The sequence below is a fragment of the Erythranthe guttata genome, chromosome 11, assembly GCF_056151865.1.
Source record: "Erythranthe guttata isolate IM_541 chromosome 11, IM_541, whole genome shotgun sequence".
NCBI classification, from domain to species: Eukaryota; Viridiplantae; Streptophyta; class Magnoliopsida; order Lamiales; family Phrymaceae; genus Erythranthe; species Erythranthe guttata.
The window spans coordinates 1,794,068-1,810,980 of record NC_142543.1 but is presented as its reverse complement, the minus strand read 5'-3'; the positions used below and the strand labels follow the sequence as shown (position 1 = coordinate 1,810,980).

At 35.3% G+C, this 16,913-nt stretch overlaps 4 protein-coding genes across 13 annotated transcripts; 3 read left to right on the top strand and 1 right to left on the bottom strand.

Annotated features, from left to right (window-relative positions):
• Positions 1 to 228: 228 nt before the first annotated feature.
• On the bottom strand, positions 229 to 3,469 carry LOC105964169 (uncharacterized). Its single transcript, XM_088825830.1, has 7 exons — positions 2,413 to 3,469; positions 2,161 to 2,286; positions 1,932 to 2,065; positions 1,556 to 1,766; positions 1,089 to 1,326; positions 857 to 1,007; positions 229 to 759 (listed from the first exon to the last, which is right to left on the bottom strand). Exons 1-7 carry the CDS (start codon positions 3,467 to 3,469, stop codon positions 451 to 453), a joined length of 2,226 nt encoding a protein of 741 aa, XP_088681956.1. The 3' UTR covers positions 229 to 450.
• LOC105964170 (methyl-CpG-binding domain-containing protein 2) lies at positions 3,353 to 8,090 on the top strand. 10 transcript variants are annotated; one of them, XM_088825835.1, is made up of 9 exons: positions 3,353 to 3,493; positions 3,603 to 3,674; positions 4,652 to 4,786; positions 4,908 to 4,960; positions 6,559 to 6,899; positions 6,991 to 7,044; positions 7,138 to 7,247; positions 7,336 to 7,398; positions 7,684 to 8,090. In XM_088825835.1, exons 5-8 carry the CDS (start codon positions 6,571 to 6,573, stop codon positions 7,395 to 7,397), a joined length of 555 nt encoding a protein of 184 aa, XP_088681961.1. In that variant the 5' UTR covers positions 3,353 to 3,493; positions 3,603 to 3,674; positions 4,652 to 4,786; positions 4,908 to 4,960; positions 6,559 to 6,570; the 3' UTR covers position 7,398; positions 7,684 to 8,090. The 10 variants fall into 10 exon arrangements, with proteins under 10 accessions (XP_088681961.1, XP_088681959.1, XP_088681962.1 ...); XM_088825833.1 differs by having other exon boundaries at positions 7,680 to 8,090; XM_088825836.1 differs by lacking the exon at positions 4,908 to 4,960.
• An 859-nt stretch (positions 8,091 to 8,949) lies between these two features.
• Positions 8,950 to 13,754, top strand: LOC105964193 (methyl-CpG-binding domain-containing protein 2). The gene is made up of 5 exons (XM_012988719.2): positions 8,950 to 9,089; positions 12,564 to 12,912; positions 13,017 to 13,070; positions 13,175 to 13,305; positions 13,445 to 13,754. The coding sequence occupies exons 2-5, from the start codon at positions 12,584 to 12,586 to the stop codon at positions 13,489 to 13,491; spliced, it is 561 nt and encodes a 186-aa protein (XP_012844173.2). The 5' UTR covers positions 8,950 to 9,089; positions 12,564 to 12,583; the 3' UTR covers positions 13,492 to 13,754.
• Positions 13,755 to 15,076: 1,322 nt separating this feature from the next.
• LOC105964192 (uncharacterized) lies at positions 15,077 to 16,428 on the top strand. Its single transcript, XM_012988718.2, has one exon. The coding sequence runs from the start codon at positions 15,309 to 15,311 to the stop codon at positions 16,245 to 16,247; it is 939 nt and encodes a 312-aa protein (XP_012844172.2). The 5' UTR covers positions 15,077 to 15,308; the 3' UTR covers positions 16,248 to 16,428.
• The last annotated feature ends 485 nt before the right edge of the window (positions 16,429 to 16,913 follow it).

Here is a 16,913-nt window from a genome sequence, read left to right as displayed (position 1 = left end):
TTCGGTTTCGGTTTCGGTTTTCAGATTCTGGCTTCCGGTTTGGCTCGGGCTCGGGTCGTTCCGGTTCCGGTCTTGGTTTTGGTTTCGGTTTCGGATTTTCATCCATGAATTGTTTGTAGGTTCCACATTGGTCAATTTAATAGTAAACTAGAGTGAAGATCTTCAATGTTTACTTATATATACCACGGTACTTATTCTTGATTTTAATTTGAAGCCATTTTAGGAATGTGAGAGGATAAGCGTAAATATAGAAATATTATTTACACGCTTCTCTATACATAACGAAACCTAGTAATAACCTGTGAGGTAGTCAGACTTATTTAACGATAGTTGCTTATTGCAATTTTCGAGTAACTAGCAGACTCTTTCATTATATTCACTAGCTAAGTAGGTTAAGCAGCATAAAGAAGAGGCTTCGAAAAATACCTCTTTGGTTGAAGATTGAAGCAATTACCGGGGCATTTCTTGGGTAATTGTCAACATGTTGGCCGAACAAACTTCTACTTCCGAACTGTATACTGTTTCACCACGTGAAGTTTTATTTATCGAGAAAGCAGGAATTTTAGGAGTCGGCACGATTTCCGTTTCGCTTTTTAGCATCGATGAAACTTCCAACATAGATGGCCTATCTTCCCATTTTTCTTGAACACACAACAAAGCCACTTGCATGCACCTCTTCATTTTGCATGGGGACGAATTATCGTCCAGTGATGGATCCATAAAATCCATGCATTTGTCGTCTTTCCAGATTTCATACGCCTGGTCAAATTTCAGTCAACGTGTTAGCTTAATTTCCACATGCAACATATTATAAATCTAATCGATCCATATTGGACGGTTTATCGGGTTTTCTTACATGCTCTAGAAGGTTTACATTCTTATGCAAACCGTACAGACATGAAGTCTTCTTCCCACTTAGGATCTGTAGTATAAGTACACCGAAACTGTAAACATCGTATTTTCTCGAGTATATTCCTCCTTTTACGTACTCCGGTGGAACATAACCACTGTATTTCAAGAAGCATCACAAGAAAGTATTGAAAATGAAAATTTCTAGGGGTGACAGATTTACGAGTTGTTCCACTTACTACGTCCCGATAATCCTGCCTGTGCTCGCTGAATCCTCATCTTTCTCGAAAATTTTAGCTATACCGAAATCGGATATTTTAGGCTTCATTTCTTTGTCCAGCAAAATGTTGCTAGCTTTCAAATCTCTGTGAATTATTGTGACTGCTGAGTACTCCTGGAGATACAGTAGACCTTGAGTAATACCTTCGATAATTTGAACTCGTTTCGGCCAATCTAAGCACAGTCTTTTTACTGGATCTACAATATATATCAATATAAAAGTCAACGCTGTGAAAGTATATTTATAAAGTATCATGCGCTGTCGACGACAGAAAACGTGAGTTAAGGTTGAATCGATGTTTGCATGCTTCTTATATTTTTCCATTTTTTTTTTGTAAATGACAAACTTTAATTTGTTGTTGAAGTGCAGAGGCATTTACTCAATACTAGCATGGAAAAACACTGGTGAGGTTAAGTGATGACTGACCAAAGAGGTACGTATCCAAGCTCCCGTTTTGCATATACTCGTATATCAGCATTTTTTCCTCACTCTCTGTACAAATTCCAACAACTTTGACTAAGTTGACATGCTGTAGTTTTGTTGTAAGTGCAAGCTCGTTCTCGAGCTCCTCCGTTCCTTGTTTAGAACCTTTCGAAAGTCTTTTTACAGCAATTTGAAGCCCGTTTGGTAATTCACCCTAGCAAAAAAAACAACATATCGTAAAGGCATTTAATGCATTATTGGAAATTGGGTTGTTTCAAATGTATTCTCCGGCGAAATAAATGGAATTGGCCTAATGAAATAAACATTAATATCTTAAGTTTGTCTAGAAGTTTGATTTTTGTCTTAAATTCGTTCTTACCTTGTATACAGGTCCAAATCCACCCTCACCGAGCTTATTTTCACATGAAAAATTATTCGTGGCTGTTATTATCTGAGCGAATTTGAACGCTTGCAGATTAGAGCACTCGTTTCTTTTACCCAAAGTCCCCTTGACTGAAAGAAAATTTAAAAGCCGAGAGTGCAGTTATTCTTTTTTTCTGTTTTAGAGTGTATAAGTACAACATAATACTATAATGTCGATTGGGTACCTTTTAGTTTTCGTTTCAAGAAGTATATTCCGGTGCCAAGTAGTAGAAGAATGGCTGCAATAGTTGTTGGCAATAGAATCACCAGTAATGGTCGCTTGTTCCTCTGTTCTTCCTCGTCTTCTTGAGCTGAAAAAATGAAGTGGTTAAAAATTCGCTAGACCACATTGTTACTCGTTTTGTACTGTTCGAATCTACGTTGGATTTTGCATCTTCAGACATCATAAAAGAATATTAAAACGTTGCACTTCTAACCTGTCCGAGAGAGACTCCAATCCGTATCATCGCTCGGTATTTGAAACACGCTATAACCAAGAAGACCCTTCTCCTTTGCATAAGTAACTTTCGCCCGAACCGCTTCCACGTCATCGTAACCAATCCAGAAAGATTCAATCTTGCAATAGTTCACAACGTATGTAGAGTTAAACACCGGTTTCACACCATAGCTATTGAGGTACCACTTAATATATTTATAGCTCATCGATCCGTCTGCAGTTATGGCAAGCCCTTTCGCAGGTGCACCTATTGCGTAGTCGTTCGGGTTTACTAATGTCCATGCATATCCATGGTAGGGCAAGCCGAGAACCAGTTTCTTGGCAGGTAATCCTCTACGAATCCATTCATTTACACCGTAATCCGTGCTTATATTGCTGTGCGGATCGTATAAAGCCGCGTGTGCTCCTGTAAAAAATCTATCTTGTAAAGGCACATGATAGTCGTACGACCGAATATGCACCCAATCGAAGTTTCTGCTGATTGAGCTCACGGGGTATACCGTGGACCCCACCACAGGCGAATATCTAGCTCCCAAAGTTAACATTAAAGGTTCTCGTTTGGAATATATTGCTTTTCGCCACTCGTCTAGAAAAGTTGCCATGTTGGCGGTTTTCTCAGGTGTGCTTGGAAAAACGCCGTTAAGATCGAGCCCCGTGAATCCGTTTCGTCGCGCTGTAATAATCGAGGATGTTATGAATGATTTTCTGGTGGACGGTTGATTTGTCATGTTGTAAAATACAGAAGAGTTTGGTGCACCTGCCCATATGGACAAAAGTGTCTTTGCCGATGGATTTCTTCTGTTGACGATTTGTGTGAAGGTCGAAAAGTACGGTTGATCGTTCGGCGAAATATAGATTTCGTAATTGGTGGAATTAATGTGCGCGAATGCGCAGATTAAATGCGTAAACAGTGTGGAATTTATGTCCGGTACCGGGAATTCGCTGCCGGAGTACCAGTAGCCGGATTTAATCCAGGTGTCTGCAGATGAAAATGTGAGCAAGGAAAGAAGGAGAAGGATGTAATTGATTTTGATCATTGTTTTTGAAGGTGAAAAACTCAGGCAAGTTTACTTTGATGATTAATTATTATTAGTCTTGATATTTTTATTACATATATTATACAGTGTGAATATGATTGTGGAATAATTATGTGATGTTTGATACTGACAGCACCAAAAGAGTTTTATGTTCTGAAAATATCTGGGACAGGTGGTCCGAAGAATCGCATTGCAAGTTTCCCAGGTATGTCTAGTCAACAAATACAACCTTTTCCCAACTAACTTTTTTTTTTCCTTTTATATATATATATATATATATATATATATATATATACTTGGATTAACATACATTTGTGGTTGAAGTTTAAGATATTTTACTTTCTCCTTTTTAAATTAAAAAAAAAAACCCTATTAAAAGTAACCTTTACTTTCTATACTTGAATGTTGAAAAACAAGTCAAAGTTGTTTTTTTTGATTATTAGAAGATCATCTAAATATTGATTAGTTAATTTTAAGGTAAATTACAGCCACCCCTGAGGAAAGGTCAAGTTACGAAAAAACCCTTTCAGTTTCGATAATTACAACTATCTCTCAATTATGAATCTCCTTACACTTCTATCTGTACTGTGTCAAATTTAACAAAATCTAGAAGATTCCGTAGAATGTTCTCTAGTTTGTACTCGTTTTGTACAAAAATGAAGTTTTTTATGCACCACAATTTGATATTTATAAGTCCAAACATACATCTTATGATTATCTTTTATGATTATCTCTGTTTAAAAAATGTGGAGCTCGAATGTAGCAAAACGGGTACAAACTGGAGAATATTCCACACAATCTAGAAGATTCCACTAACAAAAAGAAATACGTAAGAAGATTTATAGTTGATGGATTAATTGTAATCACCCGAAATAGAAAGAGGATTTTCATAATTTGACCTTGACTTAGGACTAGAGGTAGTACGTACTTTACCTTGAAATTTTACCAGTTGGTTAATTGGTCAAATGTCAACAACAAAATCAGGCCTCCAAATATTATGCAATAAATGTAAAGACGTTTTCTTATAATAATCATAAAGTCAAATTGCAGGTATTGTATTACAAAATTAATTTTCAAGGTGGCAGCACTTCTTATAATCCTCGGACCAAACAAAACGTTTTACAATTATTATATATGTATATTGACGCATTTTCTACCTGCAATTAATACACACACGCGCAGATATACACCAACTCCTCACACAAAACACCCACCGCCACACACATTTACACACACAACTGTGTGTACTCTTTTGAGGGCCTGCTCGGATCTGCGATTCTTGGTGATTTTTATATATACATACATATATACATACAGGTTTGGTCTCTCAGCTTGTTTTCTTTTCGGGTTTCTTGATCTTGTTTAATGGTGTAAATTTGTTGATTCTTGATTTTTGATTTTTGATTTTTTTATTTGCAACATTGAATCGCACGTATAGAAATCACACACAGGAACACATGTCATTTTCTGTGGATCATTTGTTTCAATGAGGTGGCTGCGCGAATTTGTTAATTAATTTTTTAAATTTTCTTTAATTTTAATATTTTATTTGATTACATGTAATTGTTTCTGAAACGAATTTTATGATCTGCTTTAAATTTTGTGAAACACATGCATGTTGTGTATCTAATTGCAATTTTCGTGTTTTTCCGGTAGATTCCGGACAAGGATTTCAGCTGCATGTAATTGTTTAAGCCCAAAAGAAAAGGGGCAAAAAAAAAAAAAAACAAAGAAACCCTATTATTTAAGCTTTTTTCGTAAGCGAATGAACTTTTAAAACCAATCTGATGTTTGAAAACTAACCCTTTTTTTCTGTACATGTGTGTATTCAGATTGTTTTCTTGCGTAAGCAGAAAAGTTTTTATCATGCACGTTCGTATATAAAAGGTTTTACGATGCATGTTATGTGACGTTGATTTATACGCGTTTTGAATTTTCTTTTTGCCGCGGCAAAGGACTGTACGAATTTATGATGGTGATTTTGTATACTCTGCATTTTTCTATTAATCATATATATATATATATATATATATATATATATATATATATATATATATATATATATATATATATATATATATATATATATATATATATATGTGTGTGTGTGTGTGTGTGTGTGTGTGTGTGTGTGTGTGTGTAGTCATCTATATGAGTATAAGACGAGCTTGTAAGTCTATCGCTTAATAGGCATCTTCGGCTAGAAATTTGTCATCGTATATAGCAGCGTACATGATCGACTCGATTATTCTTTTAGCATCCAAGCTATCATTGCTATCGGTTTCAATTCTTGTTCAGTTTCGTAGTAGATGATTTACAACAATTTAATTATATTCTCTAGTTTTACAACCCTTTTGATGTTTTTTAGTATGGATTTTTTTTCAATTTACGAACACGTATAGTACGCGGTTTTATAAATTCACGACCTTATTTCTATAAATGTACGAAAGGTGAACACCTTGTAGGAGTTTGAATCACCTCATCCCGTTTTTGAAATTAAGTGGGAACCGGAATATACCGTTTAAATCGTTCTGAACTTTTAACTTGTAAATAAAATCGATAGATGTCTGATTTCTTACAACCTGTGAGATCTTCTTCTCTATGTTAGTGCACTGTGTTCATGTATGGGCTCGACATAGTTACACCAATGTCCTAAGTTTGAACGGCTTTTCATTTATGGTGGTAGTTTATTTCCGAACCGTTATCGCACTGATAAAAGAAAAGGAAATAAAGATACGTATACACGTGTAAGAATTTTATACCACCTATCTAGAGATAGAACTCTAAATGCATCTAGTTGCCGCCAATATTTCCCGTTGTTGTGTAAGTTTATTCCAATATAATTTGTGATTGTTCGTTCTTTTCTTGATGAAAATTCGCGTGTGTTGAAAATTTGGCGAAGAAGATTCTATTTGGTCTAGATTTTTCCCGTGTTGTGAAATTTTGCGAGTCGGATTCTGTTTCTGATCGTTTCTATCTTCTAGATTTTTCGTTTTCGAGTTTTCGTTGTAGTTCATTTTTTGTGCATAATTTGTGCTACGTCAGAGCATAATTAGTCGTGAATTTGAGCAATGACTAATTAATTGCAGCTCTTCAAAGCAATGGAACAAGAACAAGGTATAGCATCCGCAAAAAAGGTGTGGGAATCCGTGAAGTACTACACGGTTAAATGCGCCGAATGCTCGAAATGGAGGCTCATTCCATCAAAGGAAAAATACGAAGAAATACGAGAAAAGATCGAAGAACAGCCATTTGTATGCGAAACAGCTCGCGAGTGGCGGCCCGAAATATCGTGCAAAGACGAATCCGATGTCAAGCAAGATGGTACCATGCGTTGGGCGATGGACAGACCTCGGATTCCCCAAACTCCTTCCGGATGGCAACGGATTTTAAGGATCAGAGCCGAAGGAGGAACCAAGTTCGCTGACGTGTACGTGTATAATATAATTTTCTTTATTTATTTATTTATTTATTATTTTTTCGAAATTGGAATTAAGGATTTCGATTTATGTCTTGTACAGGTACTATGTTGCACCGTCTAACAAGAGATTGCGTTCTATGGTTGAACTCCACAGGTATAAATTATAGTGTTCGGATTTTGCTATGGAATTGTTTTTTCATTATTATTAATATTATTATTTTTAATGCGTAATAAATAAATGTTTCAGGTATATAGACGAGCACCCGGAATATGCACAAGAAGGTGTAAGCATCTCGCAGTTTTCGTTTCAACCGCCCGTACCGTTGGACGAGAAATACAGTGCAAAGCGTCGATCAGGTATTAATATTATGATTATTTCCCCTGTTTCTTTTATTTTTTATTTTTTAATTTTTTTAATGAGTGAGATTTCGTGATCTATTCGCAGGCGCTTATGGTGCAATAGAGACGCAAAATAACGACTCTGCTGCACCGCAGACTCAAAATTGAGGTATTTTACGATTCTGTTATAAATTGTTTGCTATGATCATAAAATTACTCATTGAGCTTAAATCGATAATCTAGTTTAAGGGGAGTACTTATCGCTCTAAATGTGCACTTGCACTACACTTGCATTGCACAATTTGATCTCGCGCGGAGCTTTTTTAACTCCTAATTAAATTCTTGAAAAAATATATTTATTTATCTTGTCGAGTTTAATTAATCCACATAATTTGATATTATTAGTGTCTTAACGTAGTTTCATTAATTGCTATTTGTTGTTGTTCGAAGACAGGGTTCGACCTTTATTCCGAATGATAATCGACAGACAAACATCAAGTGCACAAATCATATGTAATAGGATTCCATTTACCTCCCCTTTTCGTTTGGCGGATCGTCGGTGGTGATTGCTGGTGGCAGCTGGTGGTGATGGCCAGTCGAATTTTAATATAATTCATTGAATTAGGAATAAAAATTGGAAAATGTATAATTGATTTTAGAGTAATTATGTTGAAATTTTAGTTTTGAATTTCGTAATTACATGCCCCTCAACGGTCATATGTTGAGCTTGCGAGACATTGTTAGCTATAGTGCGATTTACATCCCGTCCCAAAATATTTGCTTTTTGGAGATTTTTTTGGTCCCAAATTATTTGTCATTTTAGAATTTCAAGAAAACATTAATTGCATTTTTTTTCAATTTTATACTTGTCACTCTTAATTAGTTAGTTGAAAAACAATTACCGACAATAGTATGTTAGTACTACTACACTAGTATGTTGCTATACATATTTAATTAATTTCGACAATGGTATTTTAGTATTTGCTATAATTTATACATATTTAATTAATTTATATCAATAATAAAGTCAATTTGCAATATTCTGTAGCAAATTATATGTTTTGGAACACGCGACAATTATCCTCGGACCAAACAAAAAGTATAAAATAGTTAATTATATTGTCGCATTTTAGCGCAGACACACACACACACACCAAAAAAAGAAAAAATACACTAGGCTACGACTTCCATCACACTCTCTCTCTCTCTCTCACACACACACACAATGGCGGATCTTTTAAGGAGCAGGGGGGCCTGTTGCCCCCCAAAGATTAAAAAAAAAATTTTTTTTAGGTATTTTGGCATTTTAATTTTTGAATATTCCTTTTGACCCCCCTAAAGTTTTTGTACATATGTGTCTTAACCTTTAATTTTTTTGTTTCTTCTCCACAATTTTATATAAATTATACTTGTATACATCATATCTAATTTAAAAATATTTAATAAAATGGTTAAATTTGTATTATTTTATATAATATCTATTAATATTTACTTTATTTGGAATTTTTTTATCAGTGTCTCTTAAAAATAATATGAGACGATGCCATTAATTTCCAAAATATTTAAGTGTAATACATTAAGATTTTTTTGTCATGCTTAAAATATGATAAAACTATAATGTATATGATATTTAATTAAAAAATTATCAATATAAACTTATTTTTGCTATATCTTGTGAACCTAAAAATTTTTTTCTGCCCCGAACCCCAAAATTTTAGTTAGCCCCCCTATATTTTAATCCTGGTTCCGCCCCTGCACACCCACACAAAACCCACCGCCGCGCACACACATTCACACACATCTGTGTGTACTCTTCGCCTGACAGGGATCGGCGATTCTTGGTGATTTATATAAATCCAGGTTTGGTCTCTCTCAATTCTTGTTTTTATTTAGGGGTTTCTTGATCTTTGTTAAATGCTGTATTTCTTGATTCTTGATTTTCGAGTATATTATATAGCAAACACACACACAAACACATTCGAGTCGATCTGCAGATCATGCGTTTCAATGAGGTGACTGGGATTTTTGTTATTAATTTTACTTTTATTTTATTTATTTTTTTAAATTTTGTGATCTATTTTAATTTCATCTCTCACTCCAAAAACCCCCAATTTAATCGCACAAATTCATTGTACAATTGATTAAATAACAACAAATGCATTTATACTTGGGCATCTCATTGCAAGGTTTTTTTTTTTTTTTTTTTTTTTTTTTTTTTTTTTTTTTTATCATTTTTCTGAGAGTTAACTGCAAAAAATCCCCTAAACTTTGGACGTTTTTGCGCTTTACCCCCTGAACGGAAAAAAGTTGCACGAGCATACCTGAACTTGTTAAATTGTTGCACCGATGATGAAAAAATCCATTTATAGCAAAAATTCGGCCTGAATTGCACACGTGCAACTCACACGTGATAATGAGGGGGCAATTTCGTCGATTCACAAAAAGAATAAATAAAAAAAGAGAAAAGAAAAAGAAAAAAAGAAAAAGGAAAAAGAAAAAAAAAAAGGGAACACAGCCCCCATCATCTTCGATTCTTCGTCTCCCTGTTGCTTCAAAACAGGGGAAGATTTTCACACCACAGCCACCACCATCTGTCCACACCACAGCCACCACCATCTTTCCACGGCCGCCGCGCCATCTCTCTCCACCGCCGCCGCACCACCATCTCTCTCCACCGTCGCCACACCATCTCTCTCCACCGTCGCCGCACCATCATCTCTCTCCACCGTCGCCACACCACCATCTCTCTCCACCGTCGCCGCACCATCATCTCTCTCCACCTCCGCCGCACCACCATCTCTCTCCACCGCCGCCGCACCATCTCTCTCCACTGCCGCCGCACCACCATCTCTCTCCACCGCCGCCGCACCACCATTTATCTCCACCGTCGCCACACCACCATCTCTCCACCGCCGCCGCACCATCTCTCTCCACCGCCACCGCACCATCTCTCTCCACCGCCGCCGCACCACCATCTATCTCCATCGCCGCCGCACCATCTTTTCTCTTTTTTTATTTATTCTTTTATCTGAAGAATAAACACAAATGAAACACAAAATCACTGGGTTTTTTTTCTCCATATAATTTCAAACCTTCAATCACAATTTCACAAATTACAACTTCAAAAAAAATAAAAAAATCAGTTTACAGTTCTTCAAATCATCCATTATTAATTCCAATATGAACTTTAAATTTTAAAAACCCTCCTAATCAATTAAAGAATTAATCAACCAACCCTTTTTTCTTCACGAGTAATGAAACATTAAAAAAAAGACAATAAAAAAATCATAAATTCTTACAAGCATAGATGATGAAAGAGAAATCAACTTTATCAAGATCCTTCTGCACTATCTTCTCTTCCAGCCACAACCTGCATTTCCCGGTGCACCGGGATTATAAAACCAGTCAAACACATCCCACATTAAAGAGAGGAGTTGTTTGTTTTGTTGCATCTTTTGGTTGGGGCTGGTGTTGATGGGAGGAGTTTGGTTGGGGATGATGGTGACGGGAAGAAGAGGCGTTTTTTTCCCTTTTTTTTTTTTTTTTTTTTTTTTTTTCTTAGATTTATTAAAAAGATAAGAAAGAAAATGGGTGTAAAGGAAATGACGCATTTACCCCAGCTATATACACGTGTAAGGCACGTGACTTGGATTCCGGTCAATTTTGGCCAAAAATGGACATTTTGGACATTGGTGCTAAAAATAATAGAGTCCAGGTATGCTCGTGCAACTTTTTTCCGTTCAGGGGGTAAAGCGCAAAAACGTCCAAAGTTTAGGGGATTTTTTGCAGTTAACCCTTTTTCTGAACTAGGGTTTCAGCTGAATATCTGATTTTTTTAAGCCAAAAGAAATAAGGAAAAAAAAAGACCCCTAGTATTTTTTTCAGCTGCGTTCCAATGTGTGTATTCATATTGTGCGCTTTGTGTAATCAGAAAAAGAAAATGTATCATGCATGTATATATAATATATGTATATGTAAAGGTTTTACGATGCATGCGATATAACGTCGATTTTTACGTGTTGTGAATTTGAATTTTTTTTCGCGGGCAAATGAGTGTATGAAATTATGATGGTGATTGTTTCCGATCCTCAACGATTTTACTATATGGTTATAAGATGAGCTCGTACGTTTATTGCTTACACAAAAGCGTATCTAACTACTTCGTCTCGTCAACAATCTAGATTTAATGTTTGTTGAGTTTCTTAGTAGATGATTTGTTTTCATTCACACTAGTCCTTCATTTGTGTTTCATTCCGATATATATATATATATATATATATATATATATATATATATATATATATATATATATATATATATATATATATATATATATATATATATATATATATATATATATATATATATATAGGGGCGGATCTAGGGGGTGGCCAAGTATGCCATGGACCACCCCAAAAAATGAAAATAAATTTGCCTTAGTGGCAAAGATCTCCAAGTTGTGAGTTGAGGTCATGAGTTCGACTCCACTATGGAACAAAAAAGTATGGTTTAATTTTTTAGTCTAAATTTCTTCTGAGCCCCTCTCCCAAAAACACATTATATTATATCTATATTACTATTTAGTCCACCTGAAATTCAAAATATACAAAAAAGGTCCTAACTTTTTTTCCTTTTCTTTTTAGCCCCTCTCCCCAAAAACACATTATATTATATCTATATTATTATTTAGTCCACCCAAAATTCAAAATATACAAAAAAAGTCCTAAATTGTTTCTTGTTTTTTTAGCCCCTCTTCCCAAAAACACATTATATTATATCTATATTATTATTTAGTCCACCCAAAATCCAAAATATACAAAAAAAGTCCCAAATTTTTTCTTCTCCTAATTTATCCAAAAAAATAAAATAAAAAGTTTCAATTTCTTTTTTCCTTCTCCTAATTTATCCAACAAAAAAAGGTTCAATTTTTTTTTTTCCGGAGGCGCTGCCCCCGAACCCCTGAAAATTTAACCCCACTATACAGTAAATCAGTAAATTCTTGGATTCGGCATACCCTGAATTTTCGTCCTGGATCCGCCACTGTATATATATATATATATATATAATTATTCTCGTTTTTTTGTTGCCGATTATTCTCGTTGTTGTGTAAGTTTATTCCGATATAATTTCTGAATTTTGTTTCTGTTCTTGATGAAGATTGGTGTCCGTTGAAAATTAGCTCAAGAAACGTTTCTAAATTGGTCTAGATTTTTCTAAGTTGTGAGCTTTCCCGAATTTTGCTCGGAGTTCGTTTTTTGTGCATAATCAGCGATATATCAGAGCGTAATTAGTCTCATAATCGCGCAATGACTTCCCCTTCGTATATAATCGCAGTACTAATTAATTCGAAACAAATGGAACAAGAACAAGGAATAGCATCCGCAAAAAAAGTGTGGGAATCCGTGAAGTACTACACGGTTAAATGCGCCGAATGCTCGAAATGGAGGCTCATTCCATCTAAGGAAAAATACGAAGAAATACGAGAAAAAATCGAAGAACATCTCTTCGTATGCGAAACAGCTCGCGAGTGGCGGCCTGACGTATCTTGCAAAGACGAATCCGACATTAAGCAAGACGGTACCATGCGTTGGGCGATGGACAAACCTAGGATTCCCCAAACTCCTTCCGGATGGCAACGGATTTTAAGGATCCGAGCCGAAGGCGGAACCAAGTTCTTTGACGTGTACGTTATAATATAATTTTCTTTTTAATTAATTAATTTTTATCTTTTTGGGTTCGAAATTGAAGTTACGGATTTTGATTTTTTTGAGTGATGTTCGTAAACAGGTATTACGTCGCACCGTCTAACAAGAGAATGCGTTCGATGGTTGAACTTAGTAGGTATAAATAATAATGTTCATACATTGCTAAGGGTTCGCTTATCGTTATTATTTATTATTAATAATTTATTGTTTTAACGCATAATAAATAAATAAATGGTTTAGGTATATAGACGAGCACCCGGAATATGCACAAGGTGTCAATATCTCGCAATTTTCTTTTCAACCGCCGGTGCCGTTGGACGAGAAATACAGTGCAAAGCGCCGAGCTTGTTCTACTAGAGATGACACTAATGGTATTATTAATATTATGATATGCTTTATATCGATTTTTCGAGTATCCGTTCAATATTAATTAGGGTTACACAAAAGTTTCTTCTATGAGTGGACATAAACTCGTTTCTTAATGTGTGCGATTTTCCGACCTATTTGTAGGCACATATCATGCGAGTACAAACGTTGACGCACCTTCTCAAAATTGAGGTATTCGATAATTGTTTGCTGTGATAAGATAAATATTCGACGTTCGTTTTCTTCCGTTTTGCTCGAAAAATAATTAAGCTTAAATTGATGATCTAGTTTAAAAAATGAACTACTTATGACTCATATTATCCGCTTGCACTGCACTTGTACTGCACAATTTGATCTCGTGCCGGGATGTTAAAGTGCACGATCTTCATAATGATCTCTAATTTGGAATTAATTTAACGATTTCGATATTTTATTGCATTTCGTAATTTTGTTATATATTATTACATGGTTCGACTTCGGAAATGGATAAACATCGAGTGTACAAAGTACAAACCACATTGCTGGAAGTGCAACCTTGTCGAGATATGAAGTTTATGAACTTGTGGAATTAGGGGTGGAAATCGGACGGAATTGATCGGAAATGTCTTTTTCGGAAATTTTCAAAAAAAAATCGGAAGTTAAAAATAGGTTTCAATTTCTGTTCCAAAAAAATCGGAATTTCAAAATCCATTCCAATTTCGGAATACCTCGGAATCGGCGGAATTTCTGAATTTTCGGAAATTGCATTAATTCTTAATTTTTTGTTCCAAAATCGGAAACAATGGTAATTTTTAGCATTTTTTTCTTCTAATATTTTTGTAATTTTCCGGCAAAAGGCAAGAAATCCTAAACAAAGGTCAATAAGATGAAATGTAAACACTTGTAAAAACAACATAATCAGATTATCAAAGCAAACATTGCAAATTTTCAAAATAAAAGAAAAGGTAAATATAGTTCTTGCAAAACATGAATAGAAAAAAAAATGGATCATAAATCGGAATTTCCAATAATTTTATATGTAATTCCATATTCGTTCCAAAAATAATCGTAAGAAATCGGAATATTGAAAATCGGAATGAAAAAAAAGTATTTCAAATTCGGGTATTTTCATATCGGAATTGGCGGAATTCGGAAATTCCGTTTCAATTTCCACCCCTAAGAGGAATTGATCAACTTGTTTATATTGTGATGAGGTTTTAAGTTTTAACTTTTTAAGAATAAATTATACAATTATACAAGTTTCAATTTTTTTTTAATTTTGGAGTCATTGTTAATGCAAACATTGTCAAATATAATATGAATTTTGAATATATATATATATATATATATATATATATATATATATATATATATAATATCTAGATAATTAAAATTATTTTAAATTAAAACAAAATTATTGTCATCAAAAAATATTTTTGTGCGTATAAAAATTAAAAAAAGTTATAATATAAGTCATTGTGTTTAAACAAACTATAGAAATTTTTGTTTGAATAATTTTGTTAATCTCATCGAGCGCGGCAATATATATAGGGGTAAATTACAATCATCCCCCTGAGGTAAAGTCCTATTTACGAAAAAAACCCTTATTTTTCTATAAATACATCCACCCCTGCAATCTATATATTTCTTACATTAACACCCTTTTTTAGGGGTGGATGTAAGAAATTTATAAACTAAAAGGGGCTGGATGTAATTTATAAACCATAATAGGTCTTTCCGTAATTACACTTTATCTTAGGGAGATGGTAGTAATTTACTAATTTAGCTTATATATATATGCCATGCTTAATTTTGCCAGGCCCAAAAAATCATCGAGACACAAACACATCAACACACGCTAGGGTTTTGTACCTTTCTCTCTCTCTGCACCTTCGTCCCGTTCGCTCCGGCTCCTCCGCCGACGGCCGCCACCCTCCGACTTGCTCCCAAACTCTGTTTTGTTGAATCCACCTCTGTTGGGCGCAATTGCGGTATATTAACACCGTGAAAATAGGAGAGAGAAAGAAAGATGGGAGAAAGGAAAGTGCTAAACAAATACTACCCGCCGGACTTCGATCATTCGAAGCTTCCGCGGCGGAGGCAGCCGAAGAACAAGCAGATGACGGTGCGGATGATGCTGCCGATGAGCATCCGGTGCGGCACGTGCGGCAATTACATCTACAAGGGGACGAAATTCAATTCACGCAAGGAAGACGCCGTGGGAGAGAAGTATCTAGGGATTCAGATCTCCAGATTCTATTTCAGGTGCACTAAATGCTCTGCCGAAATCACTTACAAAACCGATCCCCAAAACTCCGATTACATTGTCGAGTCTGGTGCGACGAGGAATTTCGAACCCTGGCGTGCGGCGGAGGAGGAAACAGAGGAGGAAAAAAGGAAGAGGATTTCCGAAGAGAGGGGAGATGCAATGAAATCGTTGGAGAATAAAACTCACGACTCGAAGAGAGAGATGGATATCCTTGCTACTCTGGATGAAATGAAATCGATGAAATCGAGACACGCGGCTGTGAGCGTTGACGCAATGCTGGAAGCTCTGCAGCGTTCGAACGAGCGCAAGGAACGAGAGTTGGAGGAAGAAGACGAAGCTCTGATAAAATCGGTGTTTAACGGGCGAAGAGAAGCCGTTGTTTTAAAAAGGATTGATGATGATTATGATGACGATTCAGATTTGGATTTGGATTCATTATCCGGTTCTTCAAAGAGGATTAAAATGTTTGATTCTAAACCAACTGAAATTAACAGCTCCGACAATCGAGATAATGGTGGTGTGCACACGGCTTCTGGTAACAATGGTAAATTTGTTTTCAAGTCTCCAACGGTTCGAGTTTCTGTGATGAAGAAATCAGGTGCTGATGGGAACAAGGAGAATGAAAAACGGGGTGCAGAACGAACCGCTGGTTTACTTTCGTTATGCCAGCAGTATGGAAGTGATGAAGACGACCTTTGATTCGATATAGTTTGTAAATAATAGGAGATTTATAAGCAAACTCTGGATTTCAATGAAAAAAATTGAAAAGAAAAGTTTGGTTATGCTAATTTTAGAAGTTAGACACTGAAATAAGGACTTGATTTTCAGATTAATAGGCTCTTATAATACAGTGAAGTGAGAATCGTTTTTTTCGATTCAAGAACGAAAGAAATCAAGCGGAGAAACTAATCGACACTTCCCATCTAATTTTCGTTACATGTTATACTGATTTTTTTTTTCAATATAATTTTTTTGTTTTTGTTTCTGTTCTTGATGAAAATTGGTGTTTGTTGAATATTAGCTCGAGATTATATTTGGTCAAGTTTATTCGATTTTGTGAGTTTTCGAGACGTGATTCTGTATCCGAAACTTTCTCGTTTAGTTTCTAATCCGACATTATTTGTCACAATCTTGTGCTATATCAGAGCATAATTAGTAGTGAAAATTGTGCAATAACTTCTCCTCATAATAATTGCAGGGAATCCGGAAAGTATTACGCAGTTAAATGTGCCGAATGTTCAAATTAATGGAAGCACATTCCATCAAAGGAGAAGAGAAAAAATCGAAGAACAGCTGTTGTATTGAAACAACTCGTTAATGGCGGCCTCACTAAGGAAGTGAGCTCGTAAATTTTGTAATTTGACC